The 19,552-nt window shown below is 41.5% G+C and overlaps 1 protein-coding gene across 3 annotated transcripts in view; it reads left to right on the forward strand.

Annotated features, from left to right (window-relative positions):
- Window positions 1–19,552, forward strand: part of CTTNBP2 (cortactin binding protein 2) — a 187,298-nt gene that overhangs the window by 4,064 nt on the left and 163,682 nt on the right. For 2 of the 3 annotated variants that reach the window (XR_007772047.1, XM_050936032.1), the window contains exon 2: window positions 17,587–17,694. Coding sequence is in view for 1 of the 3 variants with exons in the window: in XM_050936032.1 (XP_050791989.1) it covers window positions 17,587–17,694 (108 nt within the window). In the remaining 2 variants the exon portion in view is untranslated. Of the gene's footprint in view, window positions 1–17,586; window positions 17,695–19,552 lie in introns of those variants that run through there. The other variant, XM_050936034.1, reaches the window with a different exon arrangement.

Raw genomic sequence — 19,552 nt, forward strand, 5'->3', positions numbered from 1 at the left:
TCATGGTATTGAGGTATTTCTGGTGGGGTCTGACAGGGATCTGTTCTTGGCTCCATGCTATCTAATAGCTTTATCCATAATTTGGAAGAAAATATGCAGTAATTGATGGGAAAATTTCCAGAAGACTTAGTGCTAAATAATGACCTGGATAAATTAGTTATCTAGACTGACCTGGCTCACTTTAAAAGCTTACCTCATTTGAAGCATGTTTTGACACCACCAAATGCAACAGCATAATATAGGAACAAAGAATGCAGATCATACTTCTGAGATGAGAAACTGTATCCTGCAAAATAGTGACTCTGAAAATGACATATGGGTCTTGGTAGATAACCAACTGAACATGAGCTCCCAGTACAATGCTGTTGCTTAGGGGGAAGACATGATTTGTGGATACATAAGCAGGCAAATGTCAAGTAGGAGTAGGGAGTGGTAATACCTTTGTACACTACATTAGTGAGACCATTACTGGCATAATGTGTCCAGTTGTGGTGATAACACTTCGAAGAAGATGTTGACAAATTGGAAAGCAATCAGAAAAGAGCTACAAACATGCCTTGTAGAGAGAGACTAAAGAAGCTCAATCTACTTACCTTATCCAAGAGAAGGTAAAGTGACGATTTGATCAGTTTACCAGTGTCTACATGAGGAAGAAATTTCTGATGGTAGATGGATCTTTTAATCTAGCATTAGAAGGCGTAATGAGATCCAGTGGTTGAAGGCTGAAGCTAGAAGAAATTCCTACAGATGCTCTCCGACTTATGCAAGGTATTCCAGAACGGAACACTTGCGTAAGTCGGAAATAGGGTGACCAGACAGCAAGTGTGAAAAATCGGGACGGGGGTGGGTGGGTAATAGGAGCCTGTATAAGAGAGAGACTCAAAAATCAAGATTGTCCCTATAAAAGCAGGACATCTGGTCACCCTAATAGGAAATGTACACCTGACCCTGGTGCCAGAAAAACAAACTATTTCTGGCTAACAAATTTTTCTGTAAATGCAGATTTGCGTAAGTTGCGTTTGCGTAACCTGGGGAGTGTCTGTACAAGAAATAAGGCGCATTCTTAACAGTGAGGGTAATTGACTAATGGAAAAACCTGGGAATGTGTTGAAGTCTCAATCACTTGACGTCTTTAAATAAAGACTGGATATCTTTCTTTAATGACAGCTATAGCTCAAACAGAAGTTATGAGCTTGATCCAAAAATTGGAGAAAAATTCTTTGGTCTGTTTTTAATCAGGAGATCAGACTAGATGATTATCATAATGGTCCCTCTTGTCTTTAAAATCTGTGAATTAAAGTTAAGCATATGTGTAGGTGTTTTCAGAATTGAGCCTTACATGCGCTTTGTTTTATATCATGTTGGTAGTATGAATTAAAAATTTAGAGCTGGTTGGAAAAATACAGAATTTCTTCATGAGAAATTTTCTACAGCTTTTCACTGAAACATAGAATTTTTGATATTTCCATCACTAAATTTTGTCAAACAAACTTTTTTTTATTTTGGGGAGCCTGCCTTCTCCTCCCCCCAAAATGGAAATTTTGAAAGATTTAAAACAGTTGTAAAAGTAAGGCTGAGACTACCTTTGAGCAGGCGGTTGGACTAGATGAACTCCTGAGGTCCATTCCAACTCTGATATTCTGATATCATCTGCCAGGCAAATTAGATAACTGAAACCTCCAGTAACTGCAGAAACAGAACACAGGGTAACTTTAAACACTTGTAACTGTTCTGGATCTAATCATGTAATGTTTGCTTTAGAAATTACTTATTTTTAATGTAATTTTTGGTGACAAACTGGATTAGCATTGCATGTAAACTAACTGGTGTAAACATGGTCATTTAAAGAATAGTTTCATAAAAATGTTTCTCAGTTATGAGAACATCTTTGGTTACATGGGTAGTTTTGAAGATAAATCTTTCTGCTGTTTTTGCATTTATTTTGTTTGGCTTTGATTTATTGAAAATACATACTTCAATCTCTGTGCACATAATAAAACACAAATTTGTTTACCCGCCTTGTCCCTCTAGTCAATTTAGTCAGTGTTTTGTTTTTTTAAAAAAATACACATCAAAACCCAATCCTCCAGTATTTGACTAAAACCCCACCCACATAAGCAAAAGTACGAATGAACAAATAAACCCTGGAAAATTAAACTCAGGCCGTGGGACCCTGAAAGACTTAAACTTGCTTAATTTTGTGCACTAAGAGTGGTTGACTGTAGGGCTGTCAATTAATTGCTGTTAACTCGTGATTAACTCAAAATATTTTTGGATGTTTTCTACATTTCCGAATATACTGATTTCAATTACAACACAGAATACAAAGTGTACAGTGCTCACTTTATATTTCAAATACTTGCACTGTAAAAAACAAATAGTATTTCAATTCACCTAATATCAGTACTGTAGTGCAATCTCTATCACACAAATTGAACTTGCAAATGTCAAATTACATATAAAACAATTTGACATTTGTAAGTTCCGCATTCATGATAGATTGCACTACTGTACTGATATTAGGTGAACTGAAAATACTATTTCTTTACAGTATATTTTTATTTCAAATTTGCAAAGTGAGTACTGTACACTTTGTATTCTGTGTTGTAATTGAAATCAGTATATTTGGAAATGTAGAAAAAAATCAAAAATATTTAAATGGTATTGTGGTATTTAACAGTGCAATTAATCAAATTATTTTTAATTGCTTGACAGTCCTAGCTGATTGACTTCAGTGGATTTCCTCACTGTGTTTATGGTTAAGCACACATAAGTATCTGCAGGATCAGTGTCTCAGTATTTAGCAGACTGATGAATAAGGAAACAAATTCCACAGTTAGTCTCCCCCTGGTTTTCTCTAGTCTCACAGAACTCAGATTTTGCCTGCTAGCAAGACCCTTCCAGCTGATCTGAAATGAGCACTTGAACTCTGTTCCTAGGTCACCTGCTCCTCCCTCAAAACATCTCTGGAGTAAAGTTCCACCAGTGCCTGTCCAACACCACCTCCTCCCTAAATTAATTCAGGATTTCAGAATGTTCTCCTCTCTGACCAGCATCCCTTAGTTTCAGGTGATGGGGAGAAGCACTAGGGTCCTCTTCATATGTCATAACTAGGGCCCTACCAAAATCATGGTCCATTTTGGTCAATTTCATGGTCATAGGATTTTAAAAATTTCATAATTTCAGCTATTTAAATCTGAAATTTCACTGTTGTAATTGTAGGGTTCCTGACCCAAAAAAGGATTTGTGTGTGGGGGGGTCACAAAGTTATTGTATGTGGGGGAGGGAGGGGAGCGCTACCCTTACTTCTGCGCTGTTGGCGGTGGCGGTGCTGCCTTCAGAGCTGAGCATCTGGCTGACAACCACTGCTCTCCAGCCACCCAGCTCTGAAGGCAGTGAAGTAAGGGTGGAATACTATGACACTCCCCCACCCCCACAATACCCTTGTGACCCCCCCCACAATACCTTCTTGGGTCAGGACCCCCAATTTGAGAAACCCTGGTCTCCCTGTAAAATCTATATAGTACAGGGTAAAAGCACCCAAAACACCAGATTTCAGAGTCCGTGACACATTTTTCATGGCCATGTATTTGATAGGGCCCTATATACAATAGGAAATAAGGCTAGTAGCTCCTAACCAAACATTCCTCTGTGGATAAAAGGGAAATCAAAGATTCTGATTAGATGCAGGTTAGCAATTAGGCTGTACTAATGTTGGCAATGGGAACCCAACAAATTGGGTGGGGCTGAGCTAATTAGTTGTGTGGTTTAATGACTCTATCAGCTGCTAGGCAACACTAACTTCTTGCAGAACTGGATTTTAAAAAATGACATGGCATCCTAGAACACTCAGACTGCATCTGAACAGACTTCTTACAAATTTAGTTTGAGGCAGGGGAATAAAAATTTTCCTGTGTTTAGGTCTTGTATGCTAAATTTCACCCTGGAGCAACCTATTCATACATCTGTTGTAAAACCAGTATGTTGGAATGGCGGTTACAGGCTCAGTGCTAGAAGTATTGTAATTAAGTCTCAGAGGACACATGAGTGGAGAGCCACTAATGTAGAATATATTGGCTGGCACAAAAACAAACTGTTGTCCTGTTGATTATAATGCCCAGTGCTCAAGGCTCAGTATATTAGGGAAGTTGCTTTTTCAGCCTGAAAGGCAATAGTTCTCACTAAGCAATTTTATTTATATTAATACAGTCATTCACTAATCAGAAAAAAGCAACGGTACTGCTTGCTCCCTGCCTGCCTAACTCCTTCCCTTTTATTTTCTCAATACTTCCAATTTCTCCACCTTCTCCTGCCCACTTCTTGCCTATCTTTATAAACAGAGGCAGGATTGTGGGTACTGGTGCTTATAGGTATATGATAGCTCAGGTAACTGCAACAGATACTGAGGCAAAACAAAAACCTAAGCAAGTCTGTTATGGTGAATACATCCTGCTTCCAAGAAGTGGCAGGTAGGGAAATGTGTGGGAGTTAGTTGATAGGATTTTTTTTTTTTTTTTTAAAAATCTGATTATACCAACATGAAGTAATCAGGGAAATGCATGGATTTATTTGTCCAGTCAAGTAGCCCTGGCATGGCCAACTGGGTTGCATGCTGGCCATTGAGGGGTGTAAAATATTGTACATGAATAAGTTGAGTGGATGGCCCACTTCTTTAATAATAAAGAAGACAGTCAAGAGTACTGTTACAGATCTGGTGCAATACTGTATAATTACACATCCTTTCTGTAAAGAGATGCAATTAATTAGGTCAAGCAATTTTCTTATTTTATAAATCCAAAGCCAGGGAATACTTCCCCCTCATCCTCCAAATATCATCTGAGCTGCTTTTTCTCTTGCACCACTTGCATTTTTTTAAAACTTCAAACCCCAAAAATTGTAAAGCTGCTTTTGCCAATTCTGAATTTTTTTAAGTAGTTCAAATGTAAAATATAACCATATAAATCAGTGGTTCTCAAACTTTTGTGCTGGTGACCCTTTCACATAGAAGCCTCTGAATGAGACAACCCTCCCCCCCCCAATTAAGTGTATTAAAAAAAAATTTAACACCATTATAAATGCTGGATGCAAAGTGAGGTTTAGGTGCAGGCTGACAGCTCATGGACCCCCCCCCATATTCTAACTTCACAACCCCCTGAGGGGTCCCAAACCCCAGTTTGAGAACCCCTGATATAAAACATACTGTACTTTGTATCTGTTGTCCTATCGGAAATTCAGACTTCAATTATCAAGAAAAACTTGACTGGCCAGTAGTCAAATACAGTTAAGAAGATAAGGATTTTTAATCCTTAATCATCTCCTTCCTCTAAGAATAAAAAAGCTTTCAGAATAAAACACTGCAGAAAATTACTTAAGAAATAGGTTCTGGCTCTTTTTCCTTGTGTATTATTGTAGCTAAACTTAGTTTATTATGACCCTCTTAACCACCCATTGCTGCTACCATGTTTATGCTCTGGTTCATGTCATGAAAGAATTTACTTTAAAAAAAAAAAAAAAAAAAAAAAAGTACATCACCTGATCAGGTACCCATTTAAAATGCTCATAATTACATCCTTTGTGTTGAATAGATGTCTCAGGTTATTATTGGTGGGATAAGAAACTTTTCACGTATGTCTCTGGCTCAGGGCCGTCCTTAGGCATAGGCAGAATAGGCAGCCGCATAGGGCCTCACTCTGCCTGGGGGCACCACTCTGCAGGCAGCCCAGACAGTGTAGAAGCAGGGCTGCTGGTTCCTAGAGAGAGCCGAATGCAGCACAGTCTGAGGAATGGGATTGTCTGCTGGGGTCTCTGGGAAGGGGAAGGGGTAGGGGTTTGGGTTGGGAAAGGAGCTCACCTGTGAGTGCGACTCTTCTCCCCCCCCCCCCCGGCTGAGGTGAGGTGAGGCAGGCTCTGTGGCTCTGGAACCAGTATCCTTTGTTGTCCCCCATAACATCCATTCTTCTCCCTCTGCCCCACGGAGCACCCCCTCCTTTCTCCCTCCTCCCCAGGAGCACCCCCTCTCTCTCCTCCCTCCCCTCCGTCAGGGCTGGGTTGGGTGAGGTGCTGAGGGATAGGTGGGGGGAGGTCTGGCTGGCTGCCTGCTGAGGAAGTGAGTTACTTTCACTTTCATTCCTCAGCAGGCAGCCAGGATTGGAATGTCACACAGGGCTTGGCTGGGGTTAGCCAGATGTGTGAAAAATCAGGATAGGGGATTGGGGTACAGTGATCAGATATCCCTATTTTATAGGGACAGTCCCAGTTTTGGGGTCTCTTTCTTATATAGGCTCCTTTTACCCCCTCTCCCCCCATCCCTGTCCTGATTTTTCACACTTTCAGTCTGGTCACTCTAGGTGGGGGTAATTGGTGCCTATGTAAGACAAAGCCCCAAATATCGGGACTGGCCCTATAAAATCAGGACATCTGGATCTGGCCACCCTAGCTGGGGAGCGCTTCTCCCCTGGGCTGGCAGCTGCCAGCGATCCATCTCATCCGGGGGGAGCTGCACAGGGCAGGATGAGCTGCTGTGGCTCCATGGCTGCCCCGTCCCTGAGATCAGATGCTGTGCTAACTTCACCATGGTCCGTAAGGCTGGTGGTGGTGCCCATTGGCGTGTGATTGGACCTGAGGGTTTGCTGCTGCTGTTGCCACTCTGCACCCCAAGAGGTGGATTTTGAGGTCCTGTAGTTTTCCACCTATCTCCTCCTCTACTGCAGCTGTTGGACCAGCAGGATAGGGGGTGAGCCAAGCATGAAAGCAGTACTGTGTTGCCATTTAGATTGTCATTTAACAACTTTGTTTGCCAAAAATTCTTGCTAACAATCCTGAATCCAATTTCAATATTTTTTTAAAAAAAAATCAATATCTTAGCCAAAAACAGAAAATTAAGTTGTTGACAATTATTAGTGACAGGTTTGGTTTGAGGCAGGAAGTGGGCCAGTTTTCATCAGAGAAACAAAAAATGTTGTCTGATTTTCCTATAGCCTGTTAGTCCTGATAAGAGCCCTCCAACAACTGTAATATGCTCATCTCCTTACTAGTGTATAAATCAGGGGTCAGCAACCTATGGCACACGTGTTAAAGGTGGCAGGTGAGCTGATTTTTGATGGTATGCAGCAGCAGGCTGAGCGGCTCAGCCCATCACTGCTCTGGGGATCCGGCTGCTGCCCTATTGCCAGCTGGGATTCCAGCCGTCGGCCCCACTCAGCACCTGCTGCTGGCCTGGGGACCCCCAAGGAACCCCAGGCTGGCAGTGGGCTGAGCAGGCCAGCTGAACCACTCAACCTGCTGTCAGCCTGGGGTTCCATTCACTCAGCCGGCAGCGGGCTGAGCAGGGCCAGTGGGAGGTTGAGTGGCTCAGTCTGCTGCCAGTCTGGGGTGCCAGCCGCACTCAGCCTACTGCTACTCTGGGGTTCCGGCTGCCGACCCCTTGCCAGTCAGGAGCTCAGCCGCCAGCCCCACTCTGCCTCCTGCCAGCCTGGGTGAGCAGAATCCCAGGCTGGTAGTGGGCTGAGGGAGGGTTGGCGGCCGGGATCCTGACTGGCAGGAGTTGGTGGTCAGAACCCCAGACCAGCAGCGGGCTGAGCGGGGCCTGGGATCCTTGTCTAGGGTTCCAGCCTGCTGCCGGTTTGGGGTTTCACTTACTCATCTGGCAGTGGCCTGAGCAGGACCGGTGGCCAAGACCTCAGATAATAACAATAGTTTATTTATATAATATAGACATAGAGAGAAACTTTCTACAAACATTAAAATGTATTACTGGCACGAGAAACCTTAAATTACAGTGAACTTGGCACACCACTTCTGAAAGGTTGCTGACCCCTGGTATAGAGTGACCATATGTTGTACTAAGATTCTCCTGCTTTTTTTTTTTTTCCCCGTGAGTCAGTATAACTTTTGCCAGCCCAGAAGTTGGGCAGCCAATGTTTTACGTTTTCACAATGTTTTCTCCAACTTTCATAAAATAAATACATAGTTAATATGAGTTAAAAAGGCCAGGGACGCTTCTTTATGAAGAATCTGTACAGCAGATCATGCCCGTAGACGATCCAGAAAAGAAATTTGAGGTTGAATTTTTTAATGTTGTGATGGATAAAGCAGTATCTGCTGTTGATGAAAGGTTTAATACCTTGCAAGTACACCATGAACAGTTTGGATTTTTGTATGACATAACTAAATTCAACGAAATAGGAAAACAAGAGCAACTAATGACAAAGTGCAAGAACCTAGAGAGCCTCCTGAAGCACGATGATAGTTTTGATTTAAATGGACTTGAACTGTACGAAGAATTGAGTACACTGTCATCAGTGTTGCCACATGCAAAATCGGTGATGGACATTGTACAGTTTATTCATACCCGCAAACTTGTTGACATATATCCTAATGTGTACACTGCCACTCGTATTCTGCTGACAATTCCTGTAACAGTAGCATCAGGAGAACGGAGTTTCTCAAAACTAAAGCTCATTAAAAACTATCTCCGCTCTACAATGAGTCAGGAACGCTTAACTGGTCTTGCTGGTCTTGCAATCGAACAAGACACGACTTTGTCTTTGTCATACGATGACATTATTACTGATTTTGCAGCCAAAAAAGCCAGAAAGATTGCTTTTAATTAAAAACAAATCTTTGTTTCAATACCTCTTCATATAAATTTCCAATAAAATTTTGATAAATTAAAAAAAATATATTTGCATCATTCTGTCATATCAGAATTTTTTCTATAGTGCTGCTTCTTTAGTGCTAGTCCATCAGCATTACAGTGTGCTTAATTAAGTTAGACTGGTTTTAATAACGTGAATGTGGCAAGTTTTCCAATACTGTAAGCTTATGTTTGTGTTGCTAAGAGCAGATCAGGCACAGGGGCACCAGTTTAATAATCTCGCCTAGGGCACCATAAATCCTAAAGCCAGCCCTGCTCTGGCTCAACTCTGGTCAAGGACTAGGCTGGATTTTAAAAAAATCATTTAATTTTTTTTAAATTTCAAATTGACAAATCAAGGTCTAACTCTTATAATTTCTTAATCAATTTAAATATACAAATTATTAAGCAGTACATTTGCTGCCAAGCTTTAAAATAACCCAAACCACAGAACTATTAGAAGTCACTGGCTAAGCATCTGGAACCAGAGTTTGTTGAAATGCTAAACTAGCTTTTGACATCAGTAGCCTCTTCTGCAAGAGTATATTTTCTTTTCAGTTTATTCAACTAGTTCAGTACAGTGCATTAGTCACTGTAAGTTAAGAAACCAATTGGAAATTGAACAAGCAGGGAAAACTTATTTTTAATTCATAAATTGCAAAAGAAAAAACTGGGGAGGCGATCTAACTGAAACAGTCAGTACAATTCACTAACTACAGATACTTTGTTTAATGTATGTTTGCTTTAAATGCAAAATGTTTTGTTAAACCTTTTGACAAATATATTTTCTTATGTATCCAGTTTTATTAAATTTATACACATTTTTAACTGACTTTGAATTTCCATCCAAAGAGACTTGGCACATATCATAAGTAAAAATAAATTCAACACTGACCATTTTCTAAATAACATGTGTACACTTATTCAGATACTGAATCTTAATTTGAGCTATATACATTTTTTTTTTTAAAATATGTAGATGCATTATATCCTCTTGGATAGTTTGGAGCTACATTTTGCTTAGTGTAAAGGCTGTATTTAGTTGCAAACCAATACAAATAAACCTTTCCATAGAAAAATAACTAAAGTACAAATGCAAAAACATAGTTGAAATCAACTATTTAAATCAAGGTTTTCTGCTTGCTGGTTTAAATCATAATTAAAATTGGTGATTTTAAACAGCTTTGATTTAAATCAATCCACCTTATCAAGGTTCATAGTAACTAAAAGTCTTTACCAATGATGTGCTGCCAATATATTAATGGGGAACTTTCACATACTTTACTTCTTGGCTGGGGTGGCCAACCTGAGCCTGAGAAGGAGCCAGAATTTACCAATGTACATGGCTAAAGAGCCACACTAATACATCAGTAGCCCCCACCCCAGCACCTCCTGCCTGCCAGCAGCCCTGCTGATTAGCACTCCTGCTCCCTCCCCTTGCTTCCTGCCAGCCGCAGTCTGTTGTTTTGCAGTGTACAGGAGGCTCTGAGATGGAGCGGGGAGGAACAAGAGTGCAGCAGGCTCAGGGGAAGGGGCAGGGGCCTTGAGGTAAGGGGTGGAGTGGAGGTGGGACCTGCAGTTGAGCAGTGGAAAGTTGGCACCTGTAGCTCCAGCCCCGGAGTCAGCACCTATGCAAGGAGCTGCATATTAACTTCTGAAGAGCGGCATGTGGCTCTGGAGCCACAGGTTGGCCACCCATGCTCTTGACAGTGAATTCTGGTCTGGATGCGACCATGCTGCCTGCACTGTCCCCTAGTGGCTGCATACCCTTCCTCCTTTGGCCATGCTTATCAGAAATACCCTCAAGCAGTGGTCCCCAACCTTTTTGTGGCCAGTAGCACATTATGTTTTCAGAAGAGTGTGGTGGGCGCCAACAGTTTTTCAAGGCTTATTTTGTATTTGTACATTAAATAATACAAAAAACATCATTTAATAAACACATGAATCCAGAGAGAAGCTGCGAGCACAGAGAACACCGGCGCCTGCAGCCTGCAACCCCAGAGTTCTGTCCCCGGCAGGCGCGGGGCTGTGGCTTCTCTCTGGCTTAAGCCGCGGTCCCGCACGTGCCAGGGACCGAGAACACTGGTGCCCACAGCCTGCAGCCCTGGAGTTATCTGTCCCCGTCAGGCACAGGGCCACGGCTTCTCTCCCTTGCTGGGCACTAGGCGGACACACACAAATGCTATGGTGCCCGTGGGTACCATGTTGGGGACCACTGCCCTAATGGGCTTGGAGAGGAAATATGGTGTACAGAAGAAAGATGGTCTTGTAGTTAAAACACTAGATGAGGTCTTAAAATATCATGGTTGAGTTTCTGGCTCTGCCATAGGGACTTCTAGAGTGACTCTGAACAAACCACTTTAATTTCTTCCTTAATTTCCTATCTGTAAAATGGAGACAAGGATATTTCCCTACCTCACAAGGCTGCTATAAGATTAAATGGTGTTTCAGAAGTGCTCAGATGTAGGTCATAGAAGAAGGAATATAGGGGAGGTATTGCTGGCCGAAAAGCTGAATTAGATATAGGAGTGTGTGAAAGGAGGGGAATTTTACTGCTGGAAGGGAGGAAAGTAGAGGCAGTATACTAGTATTGATGATCTGTGTAATAGACTCATAGACTCTAGGACTGGAAGGGACCTCGAGAGGTCATCAAGTCCAGTCCCCTGCCCTCATGGCAGGACCAAATACTGTCTAGACCATCCCTAATAGACATTTATCTAACCTACTCTTAAATATCTCCAGAGATGGAGATTCCACAACTTCCCTAGGCAATCTATTCCAGTGTTTAACTACCCTGACAGTTAGGAACTTTTTCCTAATGTCCAACCTAAATCTCCCTTGCTGCAGTTTAAGCCCATTGCTTCTTGTTCTATCATTGGAGGCTAAGGTGAACAAGTTTTCTCCCTCCTCCTGATGACACCCTTTTAAATACCTGAAAACTGCTATCATGTCCCCTCTCAGTCTTCTCTTTTCCAAACTAAACAAACCCAATTCCTTCAGCCTTCCTTCATAGGTCATGTTCTCAAGACCTTTAATCATTCTTGTTGCTCTTCTCTGGACTCTCTCCAATTTCTCCACATCTTTCTTGAAATGCGGTGCCCAGAACTGGACACAATACTCCAGTTGAGGCCTAACCAGCGCAGAGTAAAGTGGAAGAATGACTTCTCGTGTCTTGTTTACAACACACCTGTTAATGCATCCCAGAATCACATTTGCTTTTTTTGCAACAGTATCACACTGACTCATATTAAGCTTGTGGTCCACTATGACCCCTAGATCTCTTTCTGCCATACTCCTTCCTAGACAGTCTCCTCCCATTCTGTATGTGTGAAACTGATTGTTCCTTCCTAAGTGGAGCACTTTGCATTTATCTTTATTGAACTTCATCCTGTTTACCTCAGACCATTTCTCCAATTTGTCCAGATCGTTTTGAATTTTGACCCTGTCCTCCAAAGCAGTTGCAATCCCTCCCAGTTTGGTATCGTCCTGCAAACTTAATAAGCGTACTTTCTATGCCAACGTCTAAATCGTTGATGAAGATATTGAACAGAGCCGGTCCCAAAACAGACCCCTGCGGAACCCCACTTGTTATACCTTTCCAGCAGGATTGGGAGCCATTAATAACTACTCTCTGAGTACGGTTATCCAGCCAGTTATGCACCCACCTTATAGTAGCCCCATCTAAATTGTACTTTCCTAGTTTATCTATAAGAATATCATGCGAGACCGTATCAAATGCCTTACTAAAGTCTAGGTATATCACATCCACCGCTTCTCCCTTATCCACAAGGCTCGTTATCCTATCAAAGAATGCTATCAGATTAGTTTGACACGATTTGTTCTTTACAAATCCATGCTGGCTATTCCTTATCACCTTACCACCTTCCAAGTGTTTGCAGATGATTTCTTTAATTACCTGCTCCATTATCTTCCCTGGCACAGAAGTTAAACTAACTGGTCTGTAGTTTCCTGGGTTGTTTTTATTTCCCTTTTTATAGATGGGCACTATATTTGCCCCCTTCCAGTCTTCTGGAATCTCCTCCGTCTCCCATGATTTCCCAAAGATAATAACTAGAGGCACAAATACCTCCTCTATTAACTCCTTGAGTATTCTAGGATGCATTTCATCAGGCCCTGGTGACTTGCAGGCATCTAACTTTTCTAAGTGATTTTTTACTTGCTCTTTTTTTATTTTATCTTCTAAACCTACCCTCTTCCCGTAAGCATTCACTATATTAGACATTCCTTCAGACTTCTCAGTGAAGACTGAAACAAAGAAGTTATTAAGCATCTCTGCCATTTCCAAGTCTCCAGTTACTGTTTTCCCCCTCCACACTGAGCAGTGGGCCTACCCTGTCCTTGGTCTTCCTCTTGCTTCTAATGTATTGATAAAAAGTCGTCTTGTTTCCCTGTATTCCCATAGCTAGTTTGAGCTCATTTTGTGCCTTTGCCTTTCTAATCTTGCCTCTGCATTCCTGTGTTGTTTGCCTATATTCGTCCTTTGTGATCTGACCTAGTTTCCATTTTTTATATGACGCCTTTTTATTTTGTAGGTCATGCAAGATCTCGTGGTTAAGCCAACGTGGTCTTTTGCCAGATTTTCTATCTTTCCTAACCATTGGAATAGCTTGCTTTTGGGCCCTTAATAGCGTCCCTTTGAAAAACTGCCAACTCTCCTCAGTTGTTTTTTCCCTCAGTCTTGATTCCCATGGGACCTTCCCTATCAGCTGTCTGAGCTTACCAAAATCCGCCTTCCTGAAATCCATTGTCTCTATTTTGCTGTACTCCCTTCTACCCGTCTTTAGAATTGCAAACTCTATTATTTCATGATCACTTTCACCCAAGCTTCCTTCTACTTTCAAATTCTCAACAAGTTCCTCCCTATTTGTTAAAATCAAATCTAGAACAGCTTCTCCCCTGGTAGCTTTTTCAGCTTTCTGAAATAATCAAAAGTTGTCTGCAATGCAGTCCAGGAACTTATTGGATAGTCTGTGCCTCGCGGTGTTATTTTCCCAACATATATCTGGATAGTTGAAGTCCCCCATCACCACCAAATCTTGGGCTTTGGATGATTTTGTTAGTTGTTTGAAAAAAGCCTCATCCACCTCTTCCACCTGATTAGGTGGCCTGTAGTAGACTCCCAGCACGACATCACCCATATTTTTTACCCCTTTTAGCCTAATCCAGAGACTCTCAACACTCCCATCTCCTATGTCCATCTCTACCTCAGTCCAAGTGCGTACATTTTTAATATATAAGGCAACACCTCCTCCCTTTTTCCCCTGTCTATCCTTCCTGAGCAAACTATACCCATCCACACCAACATTCCAGTCGTGTGTATTATCCCACCAAGTTTCAGTAATGCCAACAATGTCATAGTTGTATTTATTTATTAGCACTTCCAGTTCTTCCTGCTTATTACCCATACTTCTTGCATTCGTATATAGGCATCTAAGATACTAGTTTGATCTTGCCTCCCAGCTTTGCCCTGACCCTCCTTTCTTTCTGCCATTATTATAATGTGCTCTTTTACTACAGTGAGTACTATAGAGTAGGGGTTCTCAACTTTTTTCTTTCTGAGGCCCCCCCCCGACATGCTGTTTAAAAACTCTATGGCCCAGCTGTGCCACAGCTTGCTTTCTTCATATAAAAGCCAGGGCCAGCATTGAGGGGTAGCAAACAGGGCAATTGCCTGAGGCCCCATGCCATTGGAGCACCACAAAGGCTGCTTCTGCTGTAGCTTCTGGGTGGCGGGGCTCAGGGCCCTGGGCTTCAGTCCTCTGCAGTGGAGCTTTTGTCTTTCTGCCCTGGGCCTCAGTGAGTTTAACACTGGTTCTATTTGGTATCCCCACCAGGGGCCCTGGACCTCTGGCTGAGAACAACTGCTGTAGAGTTTTAAAAGAAGTTGTGAGAGAGGTTGCTTTTGCATGTGTGAGAAGCTCTTGGCCACTTAGCATGAGAGCAGCTAAGGATGGGGTAGTTCTGGGAAAGGTTGGGAACTTTTTCTAACCTCCAGTGCACAGTTCTGCATTTAGCTTGACCTGAATGTGGAACAGCAAGAACAAAACAAAGGGCATCTAAAATGAAGGGTTCAAATGTGTATTCTGCCACTTTCTTTACTGGTATTTACGTATCAAGGCTATTCATTAGTCTATTTGAAGAGTGTTGATGGATTCAATCACTGTTGCAGAAATCACTAAAACTAATAGGAATTATGGCCCTGTTCACTGTCTCTCAAAGGCTGATGCATGTTGGCTAAGCAGCCTGGAGAAGCTTGCCCTGATGTTTTACATGCACAGATACATAAGGCTCTGGCCTGCAAGTTCTTTTCACCTGAACTCACTTCACATGGGGGGTGGGAAGAGGACACACACCAAGTATCTCAAAACGACAAATTCAAAAACAGAACAATCAAAGTAATGATAGCTGAAATCAAAGAATTGGAGGTTGGTGTGGGTCATGCACTATTTCCTTAACAAAACCTCCATGTCATAAGATACTGTTGTCACTGGCCTAAACTTCATTTTCATTGAAATTCTGAAAATCAAGCCCGTCTAGGGTTTGGCAACTTGGACACCCATAAATTGAGGTATCCATAATCACTAGTCACTTTGAAGATTTAATCTAGTGGTATCTTTCTTTCCTCCTAAGGACTATGTACATTTCTCACTCCATCTATTTTCTTCTATGGAAGGAGCATCCCCAAACTTTCAGATCAGAATAACCATGCCCCTTTTTTATTGCTTTTCAAGACTAGCTATAATGAGGGCTTACAGAATTGACCCCGTGCTTACCAGCTACACGTATGCCCACATGTTCACCCCCTAACACTAGGTTCCTCTGAATGCTTCAGCTACAACAGTAATGGTGTTTTGGGCAACTTTTTTGCTTCCTTTCCCATCCTGGGGCAAACAGCTCATCTGCTCTATTTCCATTTTGAGAAAGCAGTAGTATCATTTGGACCAGTTTGCTGTCAAATTTTCCTTAAAAAAACAGGAGTACAACTTTTGTTCATCTCCTGGACTTGCTGCCTCCTTGAATGGAAATAGCCAGCAGTTCTAGTGGCTGTGCCCCTTGGCCACTACGAATTCCTACTCCTGGACTAGTGAGTGTCTGCAAGTCACATCCGTAATCACTGACTGAAAACAGCTCTGTTAAAAGGCTAACTGAAAGTGGACTTGCACAGTACTGTTCAAATTTATATAGTGGGGTTGGTTGAAAACAGCATAGTGCTTCACTGCTGTGGAGTTTGTACCTGTCTAAGGTGTTAATTTTGTTCTCTGATACTCTTTGGCAGGGGTCCCCAGCATGGTGCCCGCGTCCCGGCTAGTGATCGAGCATCCACTGAAATTCGGCCACATTTCAGCGGTGACACCTCTCAATGACGCTGCTCGTCACTGACAAATGGCGACATTGAGAGGCGTCGCCGCCCAAATTCGGTGGCATTTTGGTGGATTCTTGACTGCCGCCATAGTCCTTCGTCTGGTGCCCGACAGACGAAAAGGTTGGGGACCACTGCGCTATGGCTTGGGTTGGAGGCATCCAGGAGAGTTCCTCTTTCCCTGGGTGCTATCATAATACTTGAGCTCAGCTGAAATATTGAAGTTAACAGGAGTAGGAAAACAAATTGCCATACCAGATCAAACCAGTGCTCAAGTTTTTAATATCCTTTTTCCTGATTATCAGTTCCTTTTGTGAAATTCTCTAATATTTATGGAATAACTTCTTCTTTGGGAAATTTTCATCCCAACTGTAGGCAATCAATAGCTGGTTTACACACTGAAACATGAGGATTTATTCCCCATGCAGAAATTTATTTTACTATATAACTGTGGATGATATCTTTATCTTATCAAAGTCTGGTCTTGTTTTTGTATTCAGCTGGCTGCTTTGCTTCAATGGTGTCTTTTGGCAATGAGTTCCCCAAGCTAATTGTGGGGTTTAAAACATAAAAGTACTTCCTCTAATTGATTTTTTTTTTAAATTTAGTATCTTTCAATTTCATTTTAATGCCCTTCTGCTCCTTTTTTTGGGAGGAAGGGGAATAGAATTTCCTGATTTTTTTTTTTCCTTATCTCTATTGCACAGTTTTCACCCGTATCATGTCTCCTTTTATTAATCAGCACTCTAAACAATTATTTCAGCATCTACTCACACAAATTTTACATGCATTTTTTTAATTGCTTTTGTTGCCTGTCTCTTATTAGATGGGTTGACCAGTAGTTGATTTATCCATGGGCTGTTGGGCAATTTTTAGTGGCAGGATCTTAGCTGTGGAATTAAATTTCTCTTGTTGGTCTGAAAGTACTCTTTTTCACCTGTAGGGCAGGCCTCATCTGTTCACAGAAGCTTTTCTGTGGTTGGGAGTGTTTTCGTTTGCCTACCCTACTAGTCTTTTCTCCCCCCCCCCTTTTGTGAACTTGATTTTAACTTTCTTTTTGTGTAATTGCCCTGAGACACTGTATATGGAATCATTTAATAGGATGAAAAATAAGTTTTATTTTGCAGACTTTTAGTTGACAATGTGAAGCCCCAAGACAGCTAAAATACAAATGCTTAACTTTAAATTTGACTTCAGTGGGACTACCCTTGCCTAAAGTTAAGCGCATGCGTAAGTCTTTGCAGGAGTTGGCCCTTTGAAAGAAAAATGGTTTGAAAACAGCATGTACTGGTAAACTCCTCACACTTCATCTTGAATAAAAAGGGGTAAAACTGCTTGATACTCACCTTGACCCTGATTGTCACAATTCAGATCATGTCAAATCTTTACAACACAATAATAAACCTTAGAAAAATATGGTCTGGTGGAAATGCTGATAGAAACTAGCACTATCATGCCCTTTCTTTTTTGTTTTTGCTTTGCAGTTTTATCTTAGTTTCCCTCTCCTACTGTAACCATCATACCTGCATTTAAATAGTGTATTCTTTCATCAACTGTACTTCTCTTACAGAAAAGAGAGTTTGATGTGGATAATCTGAGCAAGCCAGAACTGCGGATGCTCCTTAGTGTAATGGAAGGGGAACTAGAAGCACGGGATCTTGTAATTGAAGCCTTGAGGGTAAGTTACTGTTTTTTAAGATATCCTCCACCTCCCCTTCTCCTGCCCCGTTTTAAGCATGGTTTGTAACACTTTCTTAGGCCTGGCCAACGCTGGGGGGGAATCAATGGAAGTTATGCAACTTCAGCTATGTGAATAACATAGCTGAAGCTGACGTACTTAGATCTACTCACCGCGGTGTCTTCACTGCGGTGAGTCGACTGCTGCTGCTCCCCCACTGACTGTGCTTGAGCTAGGGTGACCAGAAGTCCTGATAAAATCGGGATAGTCCTGATTTTGAGAAGTTTGTCCTGAAGTACAGTTAGGATGCCATTTGTCCCAATATTTTGTTTCGGGCTTTTTTGTAACTCTCCCATCCGGTGGGTCCCTTAGTTGCGGACTGTCTCTGGCCGCATTTTGGTGGTGGGTGCTTCTGTCTTTGGCAGCAAGACTTATTACCCTCCGCCGAAGACAGTCAGAGACTGAAGGACCCTCCGCTGAAGACCCAGATGGGTGAGTGTAACAATTAAAAAGGTGCCACCCTGATATTTTACAGTTAGAATCTGGTCACCCTAGCCTGCGCCTCTCATGGCGGTGGAGTACGTGAGTCGATGGAAGAGTGCTCGGGGATTGCTTTATCACGTCTAGATGCGATAAATCGACCCCTGCTGGACTGATTGCTGCCCACCGATCTGGCGGATAGTGTAGACGTACCTTTAGTAAAAAGGTATAAATTGTGATGTGTAGGGCTCTTTACCACTTAGCCAAGAAAGCATTTTGAGAGTGCTAGGGTCTGAAGAGAGAATCTCTTTGTTCCCAAACCACCATAATAAAATATACAGTACACCGGTACCTCGATATAAAGCCACCAGGTATAACATAAATTTGGATACAACATGGTAAAGCAGTGCTCTGGGTGGACCAGGCAAGTTCAATATAACATGGTTTCACCTATAACGCGGTAAGATTTATTTTGGCTCCCAAGGACAGTGTTATATCAAGGTAGAGGTGTAATTGAATTTGGAATTTGAAAGGGTAGAGCAGGGGTAGGCAACCTGTGGCACATGTGCCAAAGGCGGCATGCGAGCTAATTTTCAGTGGCTCTCTCACTGCCCTGGTCCTGGCCACCACTCCAGAGGGCTCTGTATTTTAATTTAATTTTAAATGAAGCTTCTAAAACATTTAAAAAACCTTATTTACTTTACTTACAATAGTTTAGTTATATATTATAGACTTATAGAAAGAGACCTTCTAAAAACGTTAATGTATTGCTGGCACACCAAACCTTCAATTAGAGTGAATAAATGAAGACTCGGTGCAGCACTTCTGAAAGGTTGCTGATCCCTGGGATAGAGCATGGGGTAAATAGCAAAATAATGGAATTTAAAGAGAATGTTATGGTACATCATACTCCATTTGCAATAGGTGGGAATAATTTTAAAGGGCTGTCTATCACAGTTAATTCAGGTGATTAACTCAAAACAAATTAACTCAATTAAATGAATCGTAGCTTTTCACACTGTTAAGCAATAATACCAATTTACATTTATTCAATATTTGAGTGGATTTCTACATTTTTCAAATATTGATTTAAATTACAACACAGAATATAGTGTACAGTGCTCACTTTATTATTCTGATTACAAATATTCGGTGTAAAAATTTCTTTACTGTTCAAATATTTAATCAAAATAATAAAGTGAGCACTGTAAATTATGTATTGTGTTGTAATTTAAATCTATATTTGAAAATTTAGAAAACATCCACAAATATTTAAATTAGTGGTATTCTGTTTTTGTTTAACAATGCAATTAAAACCTACTCATTTTTTTAATCTCATGACTAATCACAAATTTAAAAAATATATTAAATTCAGTCC

Source organism: Gopherus flavomarginatus, chromosome 1, assembly GCF_025201925.1.
Source record: "Gopherus flavomarginatus isolate rGopFla2 chromosome 1, rGopFla2.mat.asm, whole genome shotgun sequence".
NCBI lineage: Eukaryota > Metazoa > Chordata > Testudines > Testudinidae > Gopherus > Gopherus flavomarginatus.